Genomic DNA, 25,229 nt, shown 5'->3' with positions numbered 1-25,229 from the left:
AGCATAATTGCCGGTCTTAATAGGTCTGTTCTGTAGAAGAGGGGAACACCAGAGAAAAATTAAAACTGTACTTTTGCATCCACATGTCGTCATGTTTGCCCTGATTTCACGCTGCGGCACGTGGGTGCTAGACGCAGTCTGTCCCCTCCGCCTTCTCCCGTGTTCTCTGTCAGTGCAGCCCAGTTTGATTTACTTCCTTTCGTGCTGTGTAATTTTCAAACAGACTCCGCAAAGGGGTAAACATCCTTATCTCCACTCCTGGACGCCTGGTGGATCATATAAAATCCACAAAGAACATGCACTTCAGTCGGATCCAGTGGCTGGTTCTGGATGAAGCCGACAGGTGAGGCGGGTCTGGAACCGTGAAAGTCGGAGGAAAGGGCTACTTGGGTCCCCCTTGTCACTCTGACGCCCCTTAGCACTATCTTCAGTCTTTGTGAAGATTGAAATTTCTTCTCTGGAAACTGCAGAATCTTGGACCTGGGCTTTGAGAAAGACATCACAGTGATACTCAACGCCGTTAATGCTGAGAGCCAGAAGCGGCAGAACGTCCTGCTGTCGGCGACTCTCACCGAAGGTGAGTGGAAACGCCCTCTTCGTTCTGAGTGAGGAGGGTGGGGGACACACTACAGGGGCTCAGGTCCCCACCTGGGTGAAGGGGGCGGTCTTGGAGGCTAGCCTCCGGTCCTGCAGCAGCCTCCCCCTCAGCATCTTGGCTCTGCCACAGTCCCGAGCGAGGGCGGGTCCCAGATCCAGAGCCACCAGTAAGGACCGGTGCTGCTGGCGCGGGAGGAGGAGAAAGGCTGCCTGCCACTCACCGGTGCTTTTGTGAGGTTCTTACTGCTGGGGTGGCCCATGCAGAGCAGGGCTTTTGTCCTGACAACAGTGACATCTCACTCAAGTGCTGTGCTTAGTGCCATCACCCTTTTCTCCTCAGGCGATGTTGAACCTAAACATGCACTTGTTCTTTAAGCTCATTGCTGCTGTTTTTCATTCTCACGAGGTGGGACGCAGATAGAAGCACCAGGGCTGGGAGCAGCACCCCGCCCGCCCACGTCAGCGTGGCTTTCGAGCCGTGTCTGGTTCACAGCCATCTCTGCCGTCACTCACACAGACCGGTGCTGTTCGCGCAGCGGATGGGCCGTTTTGAGTGTCTCTAAAGAACAATTTTAAGACATGGTCCATCTTAAAGGGCTCCTGCGCTCACAGGGTTTGGGCCACGCCATGTTTGCCTCTTCCCAGGGGTCTGCGGCGTACCCACACAGCAGAGGTCCTGGGCCGGCCTGGCTGGCCCTGCAAGAAGCTTTTGGAGCCTTTTTATCAGGGTCTTCCTTGACCCCGGAACCCTTTCTGGAGGTGATGAGACACGTCTGTTAGTGTCCCTTTTGAGGGACTGCCACAGGTGCCAGCGGATTGTCGGGCTGTTGGGCGCAACCAGTGGGGCTGCCCCACCAGGCTGTCACGCAGGTCCCGGCTCTTGGAGATCCCTGGCAGGGCTTTCCCAGGGCGCCAGGACGTGGGGTGTGTCTGGGTGTGCTGTGGAACCCCTGCCACGGCCTGTGCCTGTCGTCACCTGTTTGCCTTTTTCACTGTTTCCAAGGTGTGACACGGCTTGCTGATATCAGTTTGCACAACCCAGTCAGTATTTCTGTCCTGGACGAGAGCCATGGTCCATCTAGCCCAGAGGGCCACGCAGGTCTGGATCTGTGTGCCCCACAGCCCAGTGACGAGCTGGACGGCTTTGCCATTCCAGAGGGTCTCGACCAGTACGTGACATTGGTTCCCAGCAAACTGAGGCTGGTCTGCCTGGCAGCCTTCCTCCTGCAGAAGTGCAAGGTAGGCCAGGGGCTCGAGCCGGCCCTCTCTCGGGGAGAAAGACCTGTGCTGTCCACGTCGGGCGTTGCCGCGATGAGTTGAGGAGCATGTGCGCACGGACGGTGGTTCGTGTTTGTCGGTGGTCCTGGGGTTGTGGGGAAGATCGGGGGTTGCTGGCAGCCGCTGCGTTCACCTTGAAATCGGCCTGAAGTGCCTGTCCTGGGGCTGATCCGGGGAGTGACGCAGGAGGTAGGAATGCTCTGGAAGTGGGATGGAGCCAGGAGCCTGTGGTCACGTTTCTGAAAGCAGCCTGGTGCTCGTGCACTTAATTGCTAGTTTCATGTTACTCTCTCTGGTGGAGGGGTGGTGTGGAAGGGACTGAGAGCAGAGCTTCCACAGACACTGTGCCCGGGTCCGAGCCTGGCGGTGCCTGTGCGAGGCCACAGCAGGTGAGCAGTGCCGACAGACAGCTTCTCTGAGGCCTGCTCTTCTCATTCATTGTGGGGTCCCGGTCAAGGTCACAGCTGTCATTGCCCTTGCCTGCAGCCTTTGTAGTGTGGGGCATCGGTGTTATTTCTGAAAATAACTCAAAGCTGCCTGTCACCTGTCTGCAGACTGGGGCCGGCATGACCGGGTGCTTTAGAGAAAGACTCACTGTGGTCTCACCTAACAAAAACCTGCAGCGGCTCCTCCTCTCTGTGTTGACGTAGTTTGAAACCGACCAGAAGGTGATCGTCTTCTTCTCGAGCTGCGAGCTGGTGGAGTTCCACTACCACCTCTTCCTGCAGACCCTGCTGAGTGTTCCTGGGGTCCCGGCCCCCGGGGTCCTGGCCCCCGGGGTCCCAGCCCCCGGGCAGGTGCCATCTGACTGCACACGGTTCAGATTCCTGCGTCTTCATGGCAGCATGGATCAGGAGGTGAGCACCCCAGGCCTGACCAACCGGCACTCGTCCTCCAGGAGCCGGACACGGCCGCCCTACCTTGAGGTGCGGGGAGCAGGCCTGCTGTCCCTCCCGCCCGCCCCTGGAGCCGGGCTGTCCACCCGCGGGCTCCCAGGCCCGCTCGGCCTGCCTCTGCCTCGGCCAGCTGTTGAGGCGACAGAGCGCCACTAAGTAGCTGGCACCAGGGAAAGGTTTTGCCTTTTTAGTGCCCAGTGTGTAATTAGGGCTTGATGTCTTCAAATTAAGAGCATTAATGGAGCTAAACTGTGGCTCCCATATGGCGCTGCTGCGCGGCTGCTGTCGCTGTCAGCACGACGCTGCGCCTGCCCTCGGGCTCGTTCCCGCCCGCGGCCGTGTGTCCGCTCTGCCTCCCACCAGCGCGTTTTCGTTCAGGGGGACAGAGCTTGCTCCTTATTTAGGTTCTCAGCTGCCCAGAGGCCGTCACCGAGGGAGTCGGGCGGACCAAGGCTCCAACTGTGCGGGAGGCCGGGCCGAGGGCGGGGCTGTCCTGTCCTAGAGGCGCAGTCGCCAGGCAGCGCAGGGCGGAAGGAGTGAGGGAGGCAGGCCAGGCGTGGGGACGAGAGTCCTCGGGAGCCCCGGAGAGCCGGCTCAGAGACCGTGCCGTCCTCGGGGTGCCCAGAGACGGCAGAGTCCACTCCAGGCCCCTTTTGGTTTCACTCTTTTGTTTTAATTCTTCAGGAAATGGAGGTTCAGAATTTGTTCAAGGTCGTTCAAGGGCACAGCTTCTTATTTGCCTCAAGAATATGTAGAATTTCCTGAACATTCCAGCCTTTGTGAATTTTTATAAGCTCTTGGTTTTTACATTCTGTGTTTCTGATTCAGTCGTTTGTTCATTTCATGAGGCGATGCCGTTTATGGTGTTTCTTCTTCTTTTTATTAAATTAGTTTCCTAACCCTCTAGGTCTGTTTTCCCCAGAGGCTTTCTGCTGGACAGTTCGGGAAGAGGAGCTCGGCGTGAGCTCTGCAGGGTCTGGGGCCTCAACCAGAGCAGAGCGGAGAAGCGTCTGGAGTGGGTTAGTCCAGCTCCCGTCACAGCAGGACACTAGTCTCTCGGGGTTCGTAGCTGTGTGCCTCGGGGCAGCCCGCTGTCTCCCAGGCCTGGTGTGTGGCCTCTGGAGAGTTTGACCTCCCCTGCCTGGTGTCGGTGTCTCTGGGATGGGGCCAGTGGCAGTGCCTCCGCTCCGGTTGTGACGCCCCCGGGTTAACGCAGGGGAAGTGCTGCTGTAGAGCCGGCTGGCCCCAGTGAGTCCTCCGCAAATGCCGGGTGCCCTCGTTGTCGCGCGTTCTCCCTTGGGGGTGGTTCGGGTGTTTTGGCTTAGTAATTGTTACCCTTTTGCTTACGTTGCTGTTTCACTTATTAAGTAGCCTTCGCAGCCTCCCCCCGCGCTGAGTGGAAGGTGGGAGGGAGTACCTGTATTCCATCTGGTGAGCGCCGGGGTCGTGTTGTGGCCCAGAGCGAACCAGAGCCATCCCGTCACATGTTCCTGGCCTCTTATCCTGGCCACCGTCCACGGGACCTGCGGTCTCCCCACATGCTTGATGGGGCCCCCAGCACGTGATCAGAGAGCAGCTCCGCTGTGCTGCGTGCCTGTCGTGGTGAAAGAGTTGGGTTGACGTCACCCCAGACTGGAGACGTCACAGACAGGCTGTAAGAGTCGTCCCGGCTTTCCAGAACTTTTCTGACATGACAGTGCAGCCATTAAAAACGTTCCTCATGAAGCCCTGCGGCAAACTGGACAAGTGCAGTCACCCCTGTGAGGGCCAGAGCGCCGCCTCTGGCATGTCGTCCCCGGTTTCAGACGGCAGTCCAGCTGTTTGCCGGGTGCGCCCCTACCTTGGGCAGGTTACTCGCTTCTTCGCTGGCTCGGAGGGTGATGGATGGGGCATTAGGTGGGTGCACACGTGTGAAGTGGAGGCTATTGTCCACTGTCCTCAGGTGTCCCTGGAGTCCCAGGTGTGTGACAGCATGTGCATTTGCAGGACCGCAGTGAGGTTCACTACAGGGATGTGCTGGCTGTGCCAGAGGGGAGGGAGAGATGGACTTGGTTTTTTCTCCAAATTCATGGTGATTTGGTTATTGGTCCTTGCTGCTAACAGATGGACATGGCCAGGCCTGGGCTGCTTGCAACACTGTGACGTAAACACACTCACGGGTGCACTTTGGAAATTTACACAGAAAGCTGTTAGGTGTGTGCACCTTTTGGTCCAGCAAGTCTGCCCTTAGAGATCTTTCCAAAGGGAACCGTTCCATCCACGTGAGGCACCTGCGCTGGGGTCTGTCACTGCTCCCAGCGGTTACCTGTGGGCCATGGCCTCAGGTGGGGCGCTAGCCGCGGAAATGGCAGCGCACTGTCCAGCTGGACACTGACGTGTTGTCGCGAGAGGGATGTGCTCTGGGTCATTCTGGGCCACCTGGAGAGGTGTCCATGTTCTGCTGAGACACACACCTACGTGTGTGTGTGTGTGCGTGTGCACATAAATAGTGACAAGTGTGTCGGCAGTGTAAGTAGTGTGGGCTGCTTTTCAAGAGCCCCTGCTGGTTATTGGCCCAGCTGGGGCCCGGAGATGGGGCTGCCAGTGGCAGCGGTGTGCTTCGGACCTCGGGATGTTGCGTTTTCTTCTTTCAGCTTAAACACAGTTTTTCTACAGTTAAAATATACGGGGTTTATGACTTCTTAATCTTTTTACAAAATCAGTCTTGAACAAAATTGTCCCCCAGGAAAGGTGATTCTCTGGTGTGTCCCCATGGGTCCTTCTGCTCCCGGGTGGCTGCGCCTTAAGGACGCGCCCAGCCCAGCACCCCGCTGCCCCACCGTGGTCCGGAAGCCCAGTCCTGGCCGTGTGGGGTCTCGTGAGATGTGAGTGCTCGCGGCCCCCACTCTCTGGGCAAGGCCTCTCTGCCCCGCGCCTTGAGCCCTGGTTCCCGCCGGAGGAGATGGGGGAGCTGCGGGAATTGGCACCCGCCCACTGCAGTCGGCCTCCGACTGTAAGGTGTGTCCTTGTTTTTTAGGAGAGAACGGCGGTGTTTCGGGAGTTCGCACATTCCGGCACGGGCGTCCTTTTCTGCACGGTACGTATCGTTCTGAACTCCAGGCGAAGCCTGAGCGTTTCTGTAATTGGTGGGTGCAGTTTTTTCCTCTTGACAGTCTTCCTTGAGGCCAGCCCCACGGAGAGCGGGAACACCTCTTGGTGTGGGGGCCCCTTTGCACTTCTGCTTTGTCACCTGACTTTGTCACAGATAGCTGCCACCGTGTAGAAGACTCGGCGATTTGCTCACTAATAGTGACAGCTGTTGGTCTGAAAACGTGTGAATCTAGGTGATTTCTAGCCACCAAAAACTTGTAAATTACAGCTATCGGGAGTAATTAGAGCTGAGAAAGTCTTTCCACGGCAAAGCCGCTCTCCTCGCTTGCTCACCTTTTTGTAAGAGAAGCAGCTGCTCGTGGGCTATTTGTCTGCTGTTGTCTGACGCTGTCACTTGCCCTCCAGTCCTCCGGCCCATTCACCCGGCCGCGGCCGTGGCAGTCTGGGGGCTGCCTCCTAGAGCACGTGTCCCGTGCTCTGTCGAGACGGGAGCACGGCGTCTTTGATGACCGCTTCTCTGGGGGTTCCCCTCACTGTTGCTGCTGCCTGCTCCCGAGGTTAAAATGCCTTCCGGGTCTGTGCCGTCTTGGGCAACGCAGCCTGATCCCCGCGGGTGACTGAGAAACCCCTGTCTGTATGGCAGTGGCGTGGGGCTGTGAACCGAGCAACCCGGCAGCCAGGTGCTGGGTAGAAACGGGGTCAGCTCCTAGGACGCCTGGCGAGGCCTCAGCAGTGCAGCTACTGCCTAAGGGGCTCTGGCTCTGTGTTCGGTCTTACAGGCCGTTGAGGGTGTTTTCTCCCTCCAGGTAGAGTGTGCAGCTGAGTGCCACTGCTCTCCTGGGTGTGGTCACACATAAGGCTGCCTGCCGGCCACTGTTTGTCAGGGCGTGCTGGTGCTCGCGTGCATGGGACCAGTGGTTGTGCCGACCGTGCTTGCTCGGAGCGGAGAACGGTTACCGCTGGAGCACTGGCGTCCGCGGCAGCCCGGGTCTGCTCAGCGGCCTGTCCCACAGCAGGCGCCTGCCCTAAAACCATGCCGTGAAGATGGGTCCAAGTAATCTGCTTGACAAAGAAATTTGTCAGAAATCCTCGTCACAGAACCAGACCCCTTCCTGCCTCCTCCGTCTCCACTTTCCCTGCAGCCAGGCAGCACCTCTCAGCTCCTTAAATGTGTCATTCTCCCTTTTTCTGGGCTCGGGGCCTTGGTACATGGAGTTCCTCCGCCTGGGACACTCCACCCTGGTGCTGACCAACCCCTACTTAGGTCTCAGCTTAAAGCTCGTTTGTTTAGGAAATGGATCCCTAGAGCCCCAGACCCAACCCCGCATCCTCACCCCTCCCCACCCCCCATCAGGTGCTCCCAATGCACCCTGCAGTTCCTACCGCACCCATCACATCTAGGCTCAGTGTCTTCCCACCAGGTCATGAGCTCGTGAAGACGGGGACTGCATCTTGTTGGCTGTCCTGCCCCGGGGTCTGGCACAGAGTAGGCGTGCGGCGGGCACTCTGGTCTGCGGATGGCATGCGTGGGTAGGCAGGGCCCGAGAACTCGGTGTGGAGGCCGCCCGTGCATGCCTTTTTCTAAAGACAGCTGAGAGTCCCCTTGCCATGCGTGTGGTGGCGTCTGGGGAGTGTGTGGTCTTTATGGGGACGGAAGACAGTGGGCACCTGGGTCTGGGGTTGGGTTAGGGTCGGGACAAAACGTTCCGTCTTTGACACTCAGGGTGCTGGACCCGTGCCCGGTGAGAAGCTGTCTCGCTCCTTGGTATGCAGATGCCGCCCTGTTGTACAGACGAAGTGCGCTGTGGGTCCCTGGGAAAGCGCCGGAGTTTGCTTTGGGTTTTTTTAGTAGTTCTTCAAGGAAGAAGAGACCCTTCTTTCTGAAGTGTAATTCTCAGTGGAGTCAGAAGACAGCGTGGCTTCCCTGATTCTGTCTGGCTGCAAGTGGCTCCGGCCGGACAAGGCGCCTGGCAGAGCACAGCCCAGCCGCCCTCCGTGCCCGCCGGTCCCAGGCGCCCCGTGGAACGCAGGCTCTTGCTTGCTCACAGCACGGTTTCTCTAAAATCTCTGGGTGCATGTGTGTTTGCCAAGGCCATTCCGGTGGGATGGTCCTCTCTGGTGCCATCATGTCCTTCCTCCTCGGTGAGGGTTGCTGGACGGGTACCCGGTGGGGCTCCTGTTTCCGAGGTGCAAGCACAGGCCCCCGGTGTTGGAGAGGCTCCTTACTCCCTGCCCCGTCCCTTCGTCTCCTTGAGACTGACGTCCTGGCATCTGAGATGGCGGGGAGCCTGAGACACGCCGAGACGGGTCCTGCCTGGGTGGGGGTGGGCGCTGTCAGTGTGCATCCTTCTAAGCAGCCTGCTGCTGGCCGGGTTCTCCGAGCGCTCTCTCCAGGAGCCTCCTCGGTGTTAGTGAGGAGCCCGGGCCTCGTCCGGACAAGGCAGGTGGAGGACTGGCTCCTTCGGATGAAGAGGGGTCGTGTTGTCGGTCATTACACGGAGGTTTCTCCTTGCTGGTCCCACCCCTTCGCCATTGTCCCACTTGCCATCCCAGGGTCCTTTAACAAGGCCAGAAGATGGGACATGTGAAGTGCTGAGCGTTCCTATGTCACCACACGAAAGCCCACAACTGTGCTGTTCGCTTTCCTGCTAGAAAAACCCCTCCCTGCACCCCAGCCTCCTCCCCCGCTGCCCTGTCACCAGGACCAGGAAAGGGGGGCTGTGTGTGTGTGTGTGTGTGTGTGTGTTCATCTTGATCAGAAGCATGAAAACAAGGACCTTTTGATTCCGTGCACTGAAATCTTTCAGGACCTGGTCCTTGGCTGTGTAGACCGTGAGTTCTCAGTGAACACGTGACCATGGTGACTCCGAGTCTCGCCACAGGGAGGAGGACAGGAGAGAGCCACTCACGTAGAACGCAGTTTGTGCCGTATAGGGAATTAGATCCAAGAAGCAGCCAAGTTAGGGAGGGAGCAGTGATTAGCAGGAAGGAGTCGTGGGAAAGCTGAAAGTCCACTTTCCCAAATGGAGTTAAGAAATCGGAAGGATAAGAGATGAGATGCTGAAATATCGACGTTGTTTCCTCCTGTCAACAGTGACGAGCTCACCCTGTGTCAGAGGGAGGGGACGTGGCAGTTAGCACTGCGGTCCCGTTACTGAGCTGATCGCGGGGGGCCGCTGGCAGCCTGGAGAGTGGCATTTCCAAGCTGCCTCTGGCCTTAGGGCCAGTGCCAGGTGTTCTGCTGGTGTGCGTGACACTCCCCGGTGTCCGTGGATGCCCAGAGCCGGGGACCTCTCCCACCGGGCTGGTTGGAACAGAGCCTCCATCCAGACCTGCATTCTTTCCCAGACGCTACCTAGGTCACGTGTGCTGCTTGCCTCCACCTTTTTTTTCCCCTTGAAATACACTGTTGTGTCTGTGGTTCCTGATTCTCTCTCCCCCCGGGGAGTTCCCACCGCGCCAGGAGGCTCGGAGACAAAGGCAAGCAGCCGCAGGAGCCACGGAATGTCTGTTCACAACCCAGAGCAAATGGAGGCTTTCTTGGTTTTCTCTGGGGCCTGTTGTTTAGGTAAAGTTTCTCTTTTCCACTTTATTTCATTGTGTTAATGGCAAGATCACTGGGAGACTGTTGGCTGTTTACTCAGTTACGCTAACTCATGTTGCCAGTTTTTTGGCGGCTCCAGCCAAGCTCTCTCGCCACTGACAGCGTCTGCGCGCTCTCCTCCCTCCTCTGTTTGCACAGCCCAATCTGTCACCCGGACAACAGGGGCCCTACCCCGCTGATGGCTTTCCACACAAGGCAATAATGACTTTTGGCAGGCTGGGAAGGCGGCAGCGGCGAATTTGCTGTGTCCCTTCCTCAGAGAGCCGGCAGGGCCCCTCTCCCTGTTCGTAAAAGCACTTTGTGAGGTTCTTGGGTAAATAAATGAGTCATTTTAATCCAACTGACAGGCTGGCACCTGAGCAGGCTGCCTTCCATCTGTACTCCTCGGTCTCTCGGAGGCGGCCCGTCGCCAGGCCGGGCCTTCAGCGCCTCACCACTGCGTGTCTTTCAGAACTGACTTCAGCGGCTCTTCCGCTCTAATTAGGTTAGACTCGGGCTGGGGCTGAGTTCTGAGAGTGGGCGGAACCGAGGCCTGTGCGGGCGCTCCGGCAGGTCGGGCCTGGGGTTCTGCTGACGGCTTCCAGGAGGGGCACCCTCCGCCCCTTGGTAAATGGGGTGAGCGGGGAAGAGAGCGAGGGCCTTTCATAGCACTGCCTGATCCCCGCCATCGGAAAACAAGATGTTTAGCTTCCTAATTCTCAGTGTTCATAAATGCTGTCTCATTTGGTCTTCACAGTCACCTCAAGAGGTAGATAGGGGTTTTAGAGCCATTGTTAGGGGTAAACTGAGGCTCGGAGAGCCTAGCTGACTGACTTGCCCAGATCATGTGGCTGCTGAAGTGATTGGTACTGAAGTCCAGCTCTCTGATCTCGATCAGGAAGGTCATTTTTCTCCCATTCTCTGGTGGCCTAGGCTCAGAACAGAAAGACGCACCTAAAGAAATAGCTGGATTAAGTCTGAGCAGTGGATGGCTGGTGGTGGGGTTCCCCACCCCAACATGAGAAGTGGGAGACAGGGAGGACAGTGTAAGCCCATGTCAGGAGCTAGGCCACCGGGTGGGAGGGACAACCTTGACCGGTCCCCATGAGAGGCAGTGGACATTGCTCCTAATGCACTGCTTCAGCGCGTTTGCACCGGGTGAGTTTCATGAGCGCCAGTCAGACTTGGGTCCCGAGTTCGTGGTTGAATTTACTGAACTGACGAGCATCACATTTTCTGCAAAGCCTGCTTGTGTGGGAAGCTCAGGCAGCCTGTTGTCGGCTGCATCTCCCACTGCAGAGCACATCTGCGAAATAGATCATTTCCTAACAAGGGCTTAGCAGACTGAAGAACCTGTCAGTTTTTTTATGTCAGCTGTGGTCGGTGTGGAAAGCAGTTCCTGTGCCCCTTTCGGTAGAACTCAAAAAGTGTCCTCAAAGGTGTGGTGGCTTGGGACGCGGCCTCATCTGAAAGCACCTCGTGGGCGCTCGGCACTGCAGGGCATTAACCTTGTGCTTAGCACTTCTTCATAAAGGCAGCCCGGCCACCGGGGGAAGGTGAGCAGGAAGTTCAGTGTGGTCAGTGACCGCTGGCAAAGCCTGTCCCGCCAGAGTGGGCCTGGGGCAGCTCAGTGCTGGGGGCACGGGTCTTCCTTGGTCCTGCCTCGGAGCCTGGGGCATTTGGGAGCGTCCATTTTAAGGTGCTTCATACAGAAACTGCATAGGATTATTGTTTTGTTTTGTTTAATATTTTACTTATTTATTTTTAGAGAGAGAGGAAGGGAAGGAGAAAGAGAGGGAGAGAAACATCAGTATGTGGTTGCCTCTCATGTGTTCCCCACTGGGGACCTGGCCTGCAACCCAGGCATGTGCCGTGACTGGGAATCGAACCAGCGACTGCTTCACAGGCCCATGCTCAGTCCACTGAGTTACACCAGCCAGGGCAGGATTATTGTTTTTAAAAATACTAATTATCCTTAGGAATCCTTCGTGGTACTTCAGAGGCAGGGGGAGAGGGGGGAGGGCTGTTCTTACAGAAGAGCACCCGCCCGAGAATGGAAGGAAGCAGCGCCAGGCAGGACGTCATCCTTTGTAGGCGCCCAGCTAACAGGACGTCATCCTTCATAGGCGCCCAGGTAACAGCTGAGACAGGGAGGCAGTGTCAACAAAAGCCGAAGCCATTAGGCAGACGGTTTTGGGAGACAGTCTCAGAGTTTCCCGCCCCAGTTTACTTGCTGATGACAAAAGGCGAGAGGGGCCTGCAGGTGGGGAGAGCTGGTGACCGCCCTCTCTCGGGTGACCGCCCTCTCTCGGGTGACCGCACACGGCGTCCCCGGCACAGGGCAGACCGCTCTGGCGTGTCTCCCAAAGTCACGCACGGGGAGTGCACACCACCCTGCTGTTGTGTTTTCTGCCCAAACGCTTCGTGCAGAACTCGCCAGGAGGAAGCAGACAAGTCCAGATTCTGGGTAATCAAGACACCTGGAGTCTTCAAAATTCATAGTTATTAAAAGTAAAGGGCAGGGATGTCACTGTGGATTGAGGAAGTCTAAAGGGCTGCAGTGGAGACCGTGCACGATGTGCGGTTCAGTCCTGGGAGGCAGGGAAAGCAGCGGAGTGGGCGAGACTGGAGTGCGGACTATTGCCAGGGAGTGCTGTTCCTCCACACAGGGTGTTGTAGGGGCAACAGTGCCATGGTTACTCGGAGGAATGAACGTTCTCTGAGGGGACGTGTGCGGACGTGTTTTGGGTGAAGTGTCACGGTACTTCGACGTGCACTCTGTGGTTCGGAAAGACGCGAGCGCAGAGGAAAAGAGGAAGCGGGTGTCCCTCCTCGCAGCAGGTGGCGAGTCCAGGCGACGGTGGACAGGTGCTCGTGCTACTCTCCCAGCACTTCTGTGGGGTTATGCTTTTCTCAATAACGATTGGAGGGGAAATATGTTCACTGTTAAAAGGAAAACAGAAAACAGCTGGAAAATGCAGAGCCAGCCGTGAAACCCTCCCAGGCCCCTCTGCCTGGAGAGAACGGTGGAGTCCGAGGACCCTGCTTCCAGGCGTGGCACTCAGCTTGTCTCCTGAGCCGTCTGTGCTTCCCTCCGATTGGCGTCATTCAGTTGGGGTTTGCTCCTGGGATCTCCTTCCTTCCCCTTGACTTACTGTGGTGGGAGAAACCAGACCTTTTGTCGGTGTTTTGTATTTGCCTAGTTGGGTCCTCTACAGGGTGTGGAACTGCCCCCCCCCCCCCGCCCCATTTCCTGTGCTCCAGTCGTTGGGTGGAGACCCTCAATGAGGCCCAGGCTCCAGGGTCTCTGCAGGCCAGAAGGGGCGGACCTGCACTCCCCACTGCCGGCCAGCCCACCATCTGCAGGCATTTACGTGGCCTCAGTCAAGGTCACACGGGTCCGTGGCAAGAAGTCTGGCTTCCATCCCTCCCCTCCCCTGTTCTCTTCCTTCTCCTCCAAGTAACCCTTTTTTAAAAAGCGTTTGGGTTTTCTTTGAATTACATCTTTAAGAAATATGGGCAAGTGCACTTTATATTCCTCATTTCTCACACCAAAATGTACTATACATGCTCAGGCGTTTTCCCAGGGAGTCTCCATGTTGTTCTGTCGGAGTCTTCGCTCCTTCCTGTCTGCGCAGCGCTCTGGAGCGTGGGCTGGGTGTCCCTACCGTCGTCTTCACTGTCTCCTGCCAGATGTTGAGGTTGTGCCAGACCGCTGACACGAATAGCCTTGCATGTGTATCATTTTGTATTTTTGCCAGTGTGTCCTTGGGGTGCTCTGGGTCAGAGGGCAAGCACACACCCAGTTTTGCCAGTTGTCCTCCAGCCCCCAGAACGGGGCGCTGCGCTGTGTTGTACTCCCGCCACAGCTCAGGAGAGGCGCAGCGTCTCTCTGCTGTCAGAACAGTGCTTGTCACCTGGTCATCGCTCCGAGGGCCCGTCAAGGCGATGCAGGTGAAACGTGCCACCCAGGTCTGGTGGGCAGGACGTGCCCAGGAACTGTCAGCCGGGGAGGGTCTTGCCTCGCACAGCTGTGCGCGTGGAGATGAGTGGTGCGTGTACGTCCGTTACCGAAGGCTGAAAGACTCCCATTTTCTGGTCTCTGCCAGGATGACCAGAGAGCAGAAAGTCTTTGCTCCACAGGTGGCGACCCCTGCACAGGAAAAATAAATCTCTATTGCTTTTATAGTTTCACCTGCCTAAGCCAAGACTTCGCCTGGCTAAGTCTTTGGCCTGTGCTCTGATTTAGCCGTCAGAGAGGCCGGGCATCGCTTGACCCTTGCTCCTCTCAGAGGCTGGTCAGCAAAGGCCACAGGAAATAGGGTGCAGTTCACCCTCAAAGGGGCTGCCTGGGGGTGGTCTTGCACAAGCCCACCTGGAAGCCACGTCTTCGTCAGGTTTGCAGGTAGGTACAGGATGGGATAGTAGCCCACGAGTGCATTTGCCATCAAGTGGGTTTTTAAGTAAAACGTAAAAGTAGTGAGACGCGCTGAAGTTTTCAGTATTCTTCCCAGGCACGACTGAGAACGACTGTGCAAGTACCTGGGCTCCCCTGCAGGTGGCGCTCTCATGGGGAAGTGGTGGTGCCTCACCAATGGGTTAGAAGCACTTGACCCCTGAGTCAGGACTTCAAACTGCAAATACTTGGGTGGCTTCCTGAGGTTGTGTGCAGGTGTGTGTGTGTGTGCGCGTGTGCGTGTGCGCGTGTGCATGCGCATGCGCATTGGTACAGGTGAGCCCTCAGTGTTTGCACTAGATTATCAATGGATCCATGACCCCAGATGGTTCAGAAACTCAGTCCTAAGCCATGTTTTTCTGTTTTGAAGGATGTTGCAGCTCGGGGCTTAGATCTCCCTCAAGTCACATGGATTGTTCAGGTAATTGTTTTTAGTTGTTAAGGTGTGAGCTCAAGACAGGAATATATGATCACGAGTAGATGTGTTGGCTTTAAGTAGAGTAATTATTATTATCCTCCTGGGTGTTGCCCTGGTAACCAGGCAGCAACCGCCTTACCCGCACAGTTCTCCCGACATCTTTCCTTAACCCAGCCCCCTAGCTGCTGCAGCAAAACAACCAGACTGCAGTCGGGGTGGGGGGGGGGGGCAGGGAGGGCATGGCAGAGGGTGGGGGAGGGCTCCCAGGCTCCTGGACTAGTGCATGTCACACACGAAGTTTCAGCCATCTGAAAATAACAGCAGTCACCCAGGGCCCCCCGGAGGCCTCATTGTGTCCGGGAGGAGACGGCTCGGCTGTGTCAGAGCTGTGTCTGTACTTGGACCCTGCAGGGGCAGTTAAGTCCCCGACGGCATCTTACGCTTACCTCCAGCCTCAGATGCTTCGCCAGAGGGTACAGGTGTTAGTGCTAGAGTCGGGTGGTTTTCGTTCTGGTTTTTCTTTTGGTTAGTCTGCAGAATGGTATTTTTAAGCCTTTCCGTGTGGGGGCCAGGGGACACATGCCCTGTTTACGTGAGTCATGGTTTATTCACATTTTAGTGCGATCGCATGCCTGTCACTGGCTGGGGACTCAGGTCTGCTCCTGCAGACGGTCACTTCACGACCAGAGGCGTTGTGTCTTCTTCCCTGCTGGCCACAGAGCCAAGGACAGGGAGGCAGGGGTGGTTTCGACGTGCAGAAGGCGAGACGCAGCAACTCGGGCCTCTAGCCTTCTTACAGTGTGACTAGGATCGGTCACTTAATACACTGTGTTCATACAACGTGTTGTAGCTAGTGTATTGAATTCATCTTGGCCCTCTGGGTTTTGGTTCAGGTAGCAGCAGAGAGGGGGGAAAAGGGGAGAAGGACTATATGGTCAGTTAGTTTTGATGATGACGAAGTTGTTACCATAGACATCATCTAATCCTGTGCATGATCCGTTCTGCTGAGTTCTCGAGTCGCCCTTTCCCCTGAGTCAGGGACACTGTCCACGGGGCAGGGGCATGTCCCTGTGTGAAGGCAGCTTTGCTCCATGAGGACTGGAGGAGCTGCAGCCAGGTGGTGGGGACCAGTTCCTGGTGGCCCAGCTGCAGAGCTGACCTCCGGTCAGAGCTTTTGGTCCCTTGCTCCTTACCCTGTCCAGTGTCCTCTGTGGCCTCATCTTCACTGCTTGCCTGCCAGGGAAGTAGGCCAAGGGCATGTGGTCATCTGCAGAAGCTCACCCCCACCTGCCTACGTGTTCACCTTGTGCAGTCACCTCGGTGAAAAGGTGCCAGTAGGAAATGGAAGAGACCTGTGGAGAAGTAAGATTAAACAGGAGGCACTGGGATGGGCAGACGCCTCATTTACCTGAAACTCGGCCGCTGTTCACACCAGCGCGTCGGGGCCTTGTTATCTCCAGGGAAGCCAGGAGTTTGGGGTTGAGTGACTCCTCCTTGTGATTGCGCTAGGGTAACCATAGCACCAGGATTTCATTCCGGGACACCTGGAGGCAGGTGAGGGGTATTGCACTTCCAATTAATGGCAGTCCCTTGATCAGTGAATGCCTTCATTTCTGTTACCCTTTTTAGTACAACGCTCCGTCTTCGCCGGCTGAGTACATCCACCGGATCGGGAGAACCGCCCGCATTGGCTGCCACGGGAGCAGCCTGCTCGTCTTGGCTCCTTCGGAGGCAGAATATGTCAACTCGTTGGCTTCTCACAAAATCAAGTGAGTCAGAAACCTGAACGGGGTTTCGGCTGATCTCACCTAATTAACTTTCTGTCGCTTTTTATACTGGCTGGGCCTTGTAAGCTGACGAAGAGCCATTAACCCTTGTGATCCCTAAATGAGTCCCAGAATAGCCGGTGGCAAAAATGCAAACCCTTAGTGCCATCAGCACTGACAAGTCTCATTGCGGGCGAGACTAAGTCACAGGACAGTCTGTTGCCACTCGCACTCTCGGAGGCAGGTTGAGTTTTGTCTCGCTCGCAGCTTCCTGGAGAGGTCTCCTGTTCATGGTTTTTCTTTCTTGCAATTAACGCCTCGTACGTTGGAAGTGTTTTTGCTTTTGGAAAAATAATTCCTTTTTACTCCTCACGCAGCCCCCCTTCCTTCAGGAGAGCACGCCCCAGGGAGCTGCTGGGGCCCGCTGGGGTGCACCCACACTCCTGGGCGGTGGCGCCTCCCGGTCTCTGCGCAAAGCCCCAGTCCCAGCCCCGGCCTCACTTAGGAGAGAAGAGCGCATACACAGCAGTGCTTCGCCAGGCCAGGGGTCATTACAGTGCAAGCAGAGAGGGGTCACAGGGGCCCCAGAAATTAACGTGTTGTGTTTCCTGTAAACTCTCTGGCACCTGGTGTAACGCGTTCTGATGACAGGCTTGTGAGGGCAGCGGTTCACACTGGTCCAGGTTCGAGAACTTCTGCTCAGACAAAGCACAGTAGTGCGTAAAATTCTGGGAGGCACTGGAAGAGCCAGGTCTGCCCCAAGGGCTGCTTAGGTGCCCCCCAGGACCTGCGCTGTGACACCAGCACGTGACCCTGCTGTGCCACTGAATGTGGGAGTCCCTTCCCTGTGCACCCCTTGCCCGGGCCTGTGCCTTCTGTGAAGTGCCCGGTAGCATCCCCGGGCTCACCTGGACACTGTTGCGTTCCACACCTGAGCTTGCGCTGGGGGCCCCAGGACCTGTGCGGGCCGCCTGCTGGCAGAGGTGGTCACATGCGACTGCCCCACCAGCACCTGCAGGGCTTTTTCTTGTCTCTCCTGACACTCTCAGGGCTGCTGGTGTGAACTTCAGGGGGGACCTCAGCTCATTCAGAAAATGTGCCTGATCTGGAGTTGGGGGCAGGGGCGGCAGGGACCCACTCCTCATAAATCTGGTCAGTTTCAAGTGCCTTAAATTTAGGGTGGTCTGCATTTCCCTGTTATTTAATGTGCCTCAGCTTAATACAGTTTTCCAGTTGAAAGGGTGGTTTTGTTTGTTTCAAGAAGATGTGGGTATTTTATCTTAGTTGTGAGAGAAATGACGTGTTGGTTAGTCACTTGTCACTGAGGGCTTCGTCTCTGGCTGGCCTCGCTGCAGCCCTTTCCGGGCCGGTGCCCTGCCAGCTCTTGTCCCCAGAAATCCAGGGGGGGTTGACATGGAAACCCAGTGGCATAACCGCTCCCTGTGCCCCCAGGCGGGGAGCTGTGTGTCCCAGGAGCCGCACGCGCACAGAGTGCATCTTCCACAGCATGTGCTGTTTCCTCCCAGCGAGAGATGCAGCCACTGCACCGAGCAGCCTCTGTCCTAGGCCTGCAAGTTCACGTTCTCCCCTCCTCCCCGTCCCAGCGCTCTGGGCGTTCTCCCATGCTTACTGGCTTGATGTGCTCCCAGAACACTGAGTGAGAGCAGGGAGTCGGGGGATAACTGCCCAGCGCCAGTTAACAGCATGGTTGTCTGCCTCTCTGCTCTTGCAGATTTTCTGAAACACGTTCAGGTTGATTGTTCTGACAGGTCGCCTGCGCACCCAGACTTGGAAGGGGAGAACAGCACGCGGACCAGCGCGATTTATTAGTGAGCTGAGTGCGTTTTAAAGACACAGAAGCATGGTCATTCTGTGTGACGGTCTCATCTGGAGAGCAGTGCGCCGGCAGCATTTGTGGGGAATTCAACTCGCTGTTCAACTTAAGGTCATCTTGAGGACAACTCGATGGTGCCAGGGACTTGGGCTTGGAGAGGATGCCCAGAGGACGAAGACAGAGTACCGAGAGGGAGAGTTTGTTCTGTGGAGGGAAGACAGCAGGGGGCCTAAGAACATTTACTGACGGGGGCAGGGGAGTGCTGTAGGGGTCCTGCCTCACTGCTCTCCATTGCCAGGGTCCGCTGTGGACCTGTCTCTGCCTGGACCGCCGGCTGCTGTCCAGCTCAGTGTGCCCAGCCCAGGTAGGCGTCAGGTCTGAGCCCGCTTGAGATCCAGGCGTTGTGTTTCCGGGTGTCCCTTTGAGGATGTATAAACATAGACTGTTCTTTGACTTAATGCCCCAAAAATTACATCTCATAAGAACATCTGGAATCTAGAAGGTACCCCTAAATTTAAAAAGAAAAAAGCAGAGTGTGTATGTTTGGTGCCCGAATGGACACCTGGGAGCCAGACAGCAGTGTGCTGGGGTGGCTGGTGAATCGCAGGGAAGATCCGGGGTGGCAGCTGGGGCGGCGCGGCCCGCCTTGCGCGATGCGCCCCGCCATGCTGGTTCAGCCCCGCGGACAGGGGGGCAGTAGACAGAGTCTGGGCCGCTGCCGCCTCCATGTGAAAGCCCAAAACTCCGTTTCCACGTCTTTCTGACTTCTTTGTACTTGGCAACTCCTCCACTTTCCCCACATTTGAGTGTGTTTCTAATGAAAGCCTTCATTGGTTTATTTAAATGTAAATGCTTCATCAGGACGCGCTTCTTAGATCCAGCATAAGACAGCTCCCTGCGGTCGCTTACTCCTTCATCTCTCTTGGTGAGCTGGGCGGTTCCTGTCTGGGTAGAGCCACCGCTGAGCGGAGTAGGTCCGCTTTGTTCCTCAGAAGCTGGGCTTGCTCAGAGCAGGGGCAGGCCCCTCGCAGCTGTGAGTCGCTGGAGCTCCCGCTCAGCCCCCATTCACGCGGGGTAGGTGGTCCCCGGCCTCCCCCGTGGACACACGCCTCAGAGGAAACTGGCCTCTCTGGCGAGTTCAGTTCTTTGTGCCCCTGACTGTGAATGGCGTTATTCCTTCTTCCTTCTCCCTTTCAACGTTTGACCCCAAGTTCTTGTTTCTTTCACTTTCATATTTTTCCTTATTTTTCCTCAAGCGAAAAAGGGATAGATGGAGGCAAGTCAGGTAGATGAAGGAAAGGATGGGATTGGGCTGTATTTTCTCCCCGGACACCCAGGCATCAGTAAGGCCAGGCGAACCCAGTGCCGTCCCCCTTCCCTCTGGTAGCAAACACGGATTTCCCAGGAAACCCTGAGCATCTCCCCGGCACCTGCCCGCCAGCGTGAACTCTGACTTCCCGTCGGCTCTCACTGCTGCACAGAGGTTCCCGGTCCCTGGGGGCTGGGCGCACTGGGCCTGGTGGCAGTGGCACACCCCAGGTGAATGAGTGGCTGTCAGAGACGTGACGTGTTCATTCAGGGCTGCGGCATGTTGGTGACCTTTTGCAGAGAGGGGGGAGCTGCCTTGTCTCACACGAGAGGTGGCTGCTCCTGCTCCGGTCACACTTCAGGAAGCAGCGGACAGCATTGGGGAAGACCGTGTATCTTCCTGTGATCTGTCCTCATCCCCCACCCCCACCCCCGATCTTTCCCTTGCCCCTCCTCCCTGGGAAGTGTTTTCCTCCCTCCGTCCCATTTAGTCTCTGACACACGACTGCGTGCACTCTGGCCATTGAATGCTGTGGCCCCTGAAGGGGCTGAAGGGCAGGCTCCCCAGGTGCCGCTGCAGGCAGGGCAGCGGCTCTGCCTGACCCCTGCTGGCTCCGCTCACGACCCAGCCCGGACTCTGCTTTCGGCCACTTGCACATGGCTCTGGCTTCCGCCGAGGGTGCTGTCCCCCGCCTTAGGAGCAAAGACATTGGAGTTATGGACAGCCCTTCAGGGTCACTGGGAGAGGGTTCTGGCATGTACAGGGCAGGGCGTGGGCCCGCGTGGGCCCGCGTGGGCCCTCCCTGCTATGTATCCCCTCAGTGCAGGGCCTTGGGTGCCACACCGCCCCCACCTGTTTTTTAAGTCAAAAGCAAAGGGGGCTATCTGAAATATTTTTAGTGATATTTCACCATCTCCTGCTCAAGTCAGTGTAATGGATCAATAACCAGGCCTACTTGTTTTGACTCAAGGTTTATTAAAAAATATGCCCTGGCTGGTGTAGCTCAGTGGATTGAGCACGGGCCTGCAGACCAGAGAATCACGGTTCGATTCCCAGTCAGGGCACATGCCTGGGTTGCAGGCCAGTTCCCAGCGGGGGATGCATGAGAGGCAACCATACATTGATTTTTCTCTCCCTCTCCCCTTCCCTTCTAAAGGTAAATAAATAAAATTTAAAAAAAAAACAGAAAGAAAGAAAGAACCACATGGTCCCTATACAGGAGATTATAAGTGCAACACAGTTAACATTCCTATGGGAGGCGGGAGCTTGACGGGGACGTTGCCCGCCTGCCCCTGGAGGGTTGCAGAAGTCCTTTTCCTCCCACGTCCCTAACGGGTCAGGCGAATGGTCCCCCTTGCACACTTTCCGTCTCCTGGAGAACAGGCCAGTTTTGCGCCTCGGGAGCCTGGATGTTTTTGGAAGAACGAGAAGTTCATTTTGCTCTGCCCTTTCTTCTGCAGCGTTTCTGAGATGAAGATGGAAGCTATCTTGTCTGTTCTGACAAACCACGATTGTCTGAAGGGGAAACGGCGGGGAAGCCAGGTGAGTTGATGTTCACCGTGTCCGCCGCTGGCGCGCAGCAGCGGCGCCCTGCTTGATTGGAGGTGGCGGAGGTTTCGTGCTGGGGCTGTTGTTTCCCGTCAAACCACGTGCGTGTTTGAGGATCGGGGACATCAAATGAGGCCCGACCTGACTGTGTTCGCTCTCTGTTGCTCCTGGGGGTGATTCCTGATCTCGTCCAGCGAGTGGGCCACAGTCCGTCCTGGGGGTCTGCCAGGCGGCAGCCAGCTTTCCGGGACCAGGCAGGGTCACGCACTCAGGCTGCTGGCTCCTCTCCAGGATTGTCTGTCTCCTCAGGGCAGCACCGCAAAAGCCGGTGCCTCTGCGTCTCTTCCCAGACACCCTTTGCTCGCCCCCTCTTTCGGCGTGTGCCACGTACACAGGAGAGCGCCGGTGAGGTTGTTAGGCAGAAGAGGTCCACCTCCGTGGAGACGCGGCTGTTGTCCCCAGCCCCTCTCTGGAGGCTCCCCTCCTGTGCAGCAGTCGCTCCCTGCTCTGCCCCAGCTCTGCCCTCGGCACACCACACGTGTGTATGTGTGTGTGTGCACGCGCGCGCGCGTGGGGGTGCCATCTGTAAAGCGTTCATTACTTGGATACCTCACATTTCTCTCTTTATGCCTGAGGATAGACTAGAAAGTTGGAGCCAAGTAGCTCAAGCTTCAGAGTTTCTTCCCCAGCATGTGTGTCTGTTTGGATGGATACTCTCCCCGAGGCAGGGACTCGCTAGCACTGACCTGACTCAGGCTCTCTCAGTGCAGAGGGTCCATGAGGAAACTTATCTCAGGACGGGGGCGGGGGAGGTCCCCGGCGTCCGCCCGCTCGGGGTGCGCTGCGCTCGGGACTGTGTTGGGCTCTCCGCGTGCTCGATCCCATTTACTCCTCCCAGAGGCCCTCTGGGTCATCATCCCACTTCACAGAGGGGGACACCGAGGCTGCACAGGTGAAGGAGCATGGACAGGGCACACTTGCCAGCGTCCATCCTGCTGGGAGGTGAGAGCAGACAGTGGAACCTCAGAGCACGTGCTCTCATGTGCCAGCGTGCCCCCCCACGCATGGTGACGAATCCGAGACAAGGGAGCGCTGTTCCGTCCGAACGAGGCCGCGCCAGCTGCCATTGCAGAAGTGAGACTTGGTCGGTGAGTGGCTCACAGCAGGTTCCCCGGGAGCAGGAGAAGTGGGTAAAACCTCCGCCGACGGGCGAGTCACTTCACGGGCGTCGCAGCCACACTCGACTCGGGACCATGCCTTCCTGACAGTGTGTCGTCGGGGCTGGCCAGGAACCGAGGGCGCTCCTCTGTTCTTCTGCACGATGGCCAGTTCCGGTCAGGGCGTTCCACGTGCCCCCAGATCCTTCCTGGAGCCCTGGGACAGCTCTGGTGCCACGCGAGGAGGCGTGCAGAGGGGCCGAGAGAGCATGGCCTCGGGGCACTCCGATCTTGCTTCCCAGCGCTGTGACGGGGCACTCTCGGGCCTTCATGGTCCTCCAGGTTTTGTGTGCAAAGTTGTGGTGATGATAGCACTCTTCATACGACACGGGAGGATCGGGTAAAAAATAACCCAGAAACTGAGCACAGGCACCAAAGGGCGTTTTTTGGGCTATTGTTGCTACGGGTTGTTACTGTTGTTGTCGCGTCGGCTGGCAGCAGATGTGGAGTTGGAGACCGCTGAGTGACACGAAGCCTTTCGCTGTGGCACTGAGAGCGGACATTAGCATCTGCCTGCTCCCTGGAGATGGGAGCCAAGCAGTGGACTGCAGCCGAGACAGGGAAGCTGGCCGGTCCGGTCTTCACTGAGACTGCAGGCCCGGCCTTGGTGCGGTGTCCCCCCGGAGCGCGGCGTGCACTGCAGGTCTGGGGCGGGCAGGGCCCGGAAGCCCTCCGGGAGGAGAGTCCCTGAGGAGGGGCAGAGCAGCTGCGGTCCCCTCCGCTCCTCAAGACAAGCCAGAGCCATTTCCAGCGTCGCCCTCTGTGGCCTGGCAGGCTTGCTTTCCTCTCGGGGCCTTGGCCTTGGCCAGCCCTGAAGCCTTGCCGGGCCTGGAGGGCAGGCCCAGGGTCACACACACTTGGGTTTGAGTCCTCGTTTCACAACTGGTAGTGCTGCCCTGTGGGCCAGCTCGCCTCTCCCAGCCTCGGTCTCCCCATCTGTAAAATGGGGAGAACCAGAGTTCCCCTTTCAGAGGGTGGTTGGCAGGCTTAAGTGAGACGAGGCGTGAAGTGCTCTGCACACCAGGCTGTGGAAGTCCATCCAGGCCCGGGCCCTACCTTGGCGGATCGTAACAAATAGAGTGTTCTGATGTTTTTAAAGTTCGGTGGTCTTTGTTTTTAGAAAGAAAAAGTGCTGAGCAAGGGGGACTTTCACTGACAGTGGAACACCTGCTTCACGCAGAAGTCGCACTGGGTTCTAGAGGGCGTGTTCGTGAGAAGCTGACTTGTCTGACCCAGTTCAGCCTAAATGCAGAGGCCAAAGAGCAGCAGGACCGAAGGGACCATGTTGCTGCTTGTCGAGAGGGGGCACAGCCTGGCAGTGCCTTCTGTGCGTGACTCACGTGGAGGGTGGGCGGGTTAAGCAGGTCCCGGGCCCGCCCTTCACTGCTGTTTTCTGTACGAGTGCAGTGCGTCGGTGGGCTGTCCGACCAGGGTAGCTCTCCAGCGCCCGAGCTGGGGCAGACAGGTAGGAGTGGGCCCAGCGGCCGGGCCTCTCCCGCACGTGGCCGGGCAGCTCGTTACACTGCCCCCACCCCCGGCCGCTCGGTCGGAGTCCGCTGTGAATGTCCCTTCGGCATGTACGTGTTTGGGCTCCTGTGAAGAGGAAGCAAGCGAGTGAAGCCTCTGTAAAATGTATATTTCATACTTAGGTATATAAAATATATACGGCTGTGCTTGGGTGTGTGCGCACTCACCCACTACAAAGAGAATACATTTGATCTTCCAACTTTACCGGGAGGCACTCAGAAGTTTCTAGGGACTTTGGGGGTAAAACTGAGCTCGGCAATAAACTGATTAAAACACAATCCTTTCGTTTAGTTGTAAAGTACTTTGGAAGTTGATGGCATCAGGATTTGTGCTTCCTGCAGAAAAGCCACTCTCCCCCACGACTGCTCCCACCTAGAAGTTTGTACAACAGAAATAATTGGGCAGAGTTGTCTGGAGCTCATCTGTTGCTTCTTGATAGGTGTGGAATTGTTACCTTCAAAGTACACACACACACACACTCATTTTTCCTGTAAGTTCTTTCATCCTATGAAATATGTCTGTAAATTTATCCTAACAAAAACTGTCACCGGCTTCAGAAGACGGAATTGGAATTAAAATAACATCACTGGCCCCTTGCTTGGCTCTTTCTGAGCATCTGTCCNGGGGGGGGGGGGGGCGCTTTCCCAGACTGCCCGTGGGCTGCTGGTCGCCGGCCGGCTTCATTAGCCGCACTGCGTCCGGGCCGCTCTGAGGGCTTGCGAGCTGGGCCTGCGGGGCTCCCGTGCCCTCAGGGACCTGACCCCCCTCGTTACAGGAGTGCGTGTGTGTCTGGGGCTGAGCTTGTGCGGTGCAACGCTGCCCCTCTGTCTTCAGTTTAAATTTAGACTGTCCTCCCCAGAAGACAACTGAAAAATACCTCCTTCATTCTCAAGAGGGGCAAGTTTGAAATAAAGTATTTCTGGAAGTGGGCTTTGGGGGGAGTAAGACACGCTTTTTCAGAAGTATATTGTGTTTTCTGCCCTTAACTTTTTCTCACATTTACCAAAACTGACCTCATTATTTCAAACGTGTGAACCTAGTTTTAATGCCTTTTCCTCATTTTCCACTTGTACACACGCTCACAGTTTTTATGTGTGTGTGTATATGTAATTTTTTTTTTTGGTTGGGAAGAAAAGATGCCTCATTTTGAAACCTAAAGGGGGGAATAAGAAAAGCCCTTTGTAATATATTGCCACATTATCACTAAATCCCCTGACAGTTGTGTCACAGAAGCAAGTCACCTGTCACTTAAGCTTGAGGTCTCTTTAATTTTCTCCTGGAATTCGCACCAGGCTGTCTTTAATTTGAGGCCTTTATTGGAATTCTGAAACCTCGCTGCCTCCCTGGCTCTCAGATCTATTCTGAGAGCTGTTACAGAGTGTATACAATAACCAACAGAGGGATTCGGAGGCTGGAGCTCTGTTTATTTAACACTCTAGAGGGATTTTTGTGCTTATTCGGTCCTGGCTGCCCGGCTTTCAATATCGCTTTGACAGCCGTTCTGCCCTTCTCATTAATTTTAAACAGTTAAAACACAGGAAAAAGAGGAAAAACTTTTCATTATTAAAGTGCTTTACTTTTTAATAACAGAGGGTTCTGTCCGCCAGGGGAAAGGGCATCCTCGCTAATTTCACATTCTTTTTTTTTTTTTTTTTTAAACGGGAGGAAGGTGACAGTTTCGCTGCGGACGTGGCTTAACGAGAGGAGGGC

General features: G+C 56.4%; 1 protein-coding gene across 1 annotated transcript in view; it reads left to right on the top strand.

The window, feature by feature from the left end:
- DDX31 (DEAD-box helicase 31) overlaps positions 1-25,229 on the top strand; it is a 65,195-nt gene that overhangs the window by 17,172 nt on the left and 22,794 nt on the right. The window contains exons 10-17 of the mRNA XM_037036430.1: positions 224-343; positions 471-577; positions 1,601-1,836; positions 2,526-2,732; positions 5,788-5,847; positions 14,271-14,321; positions 15,948-16,087; positions 20,688-20,769. Coding sequence (XP_036892325.1) covers positions 224-343; positions 471-577; positions 1,601-1,836; positions 2,526-2,732; positions 5,788-5,847; positions 14,271-14,321; positions 15,948-16,087; positions 20,688-20,769 — 1,003 coding nt within the window. The remainder of the gene's footprint in view (positions 1-223; positions 344-470; positions 578-1,600; positions 1,837-2,525; positions 2,733-5,787; positions 5,848-14,270; positions 14,322-15,947; positions 16,088-20,687; positions 20,770-25,229) is intronic.

Source organism: Sturnira hondurensis, unplaced genomic scaffold (genome assembly GCF_014824575.4).
Source record: "Sturnira hondurensis isolate 20B ecotype Veracruz unplaced genomic scaffold, ASM1482457v3 Scaffold0022908, whole genome shotgun sequence".
In the NCBI taxonomy this organism is placed as follows: Eukaryota; Metazoa; Chordata; class Mammalia; order Chiroptera; family Phyllostomidae; genus Sturnira; species Sturnira hondurensis.
The sequence above is the reverse complement of the archived record's forward strand: the minus strand, read 5'-3'. Positions and strand labels throughout refer to the sequence as shown.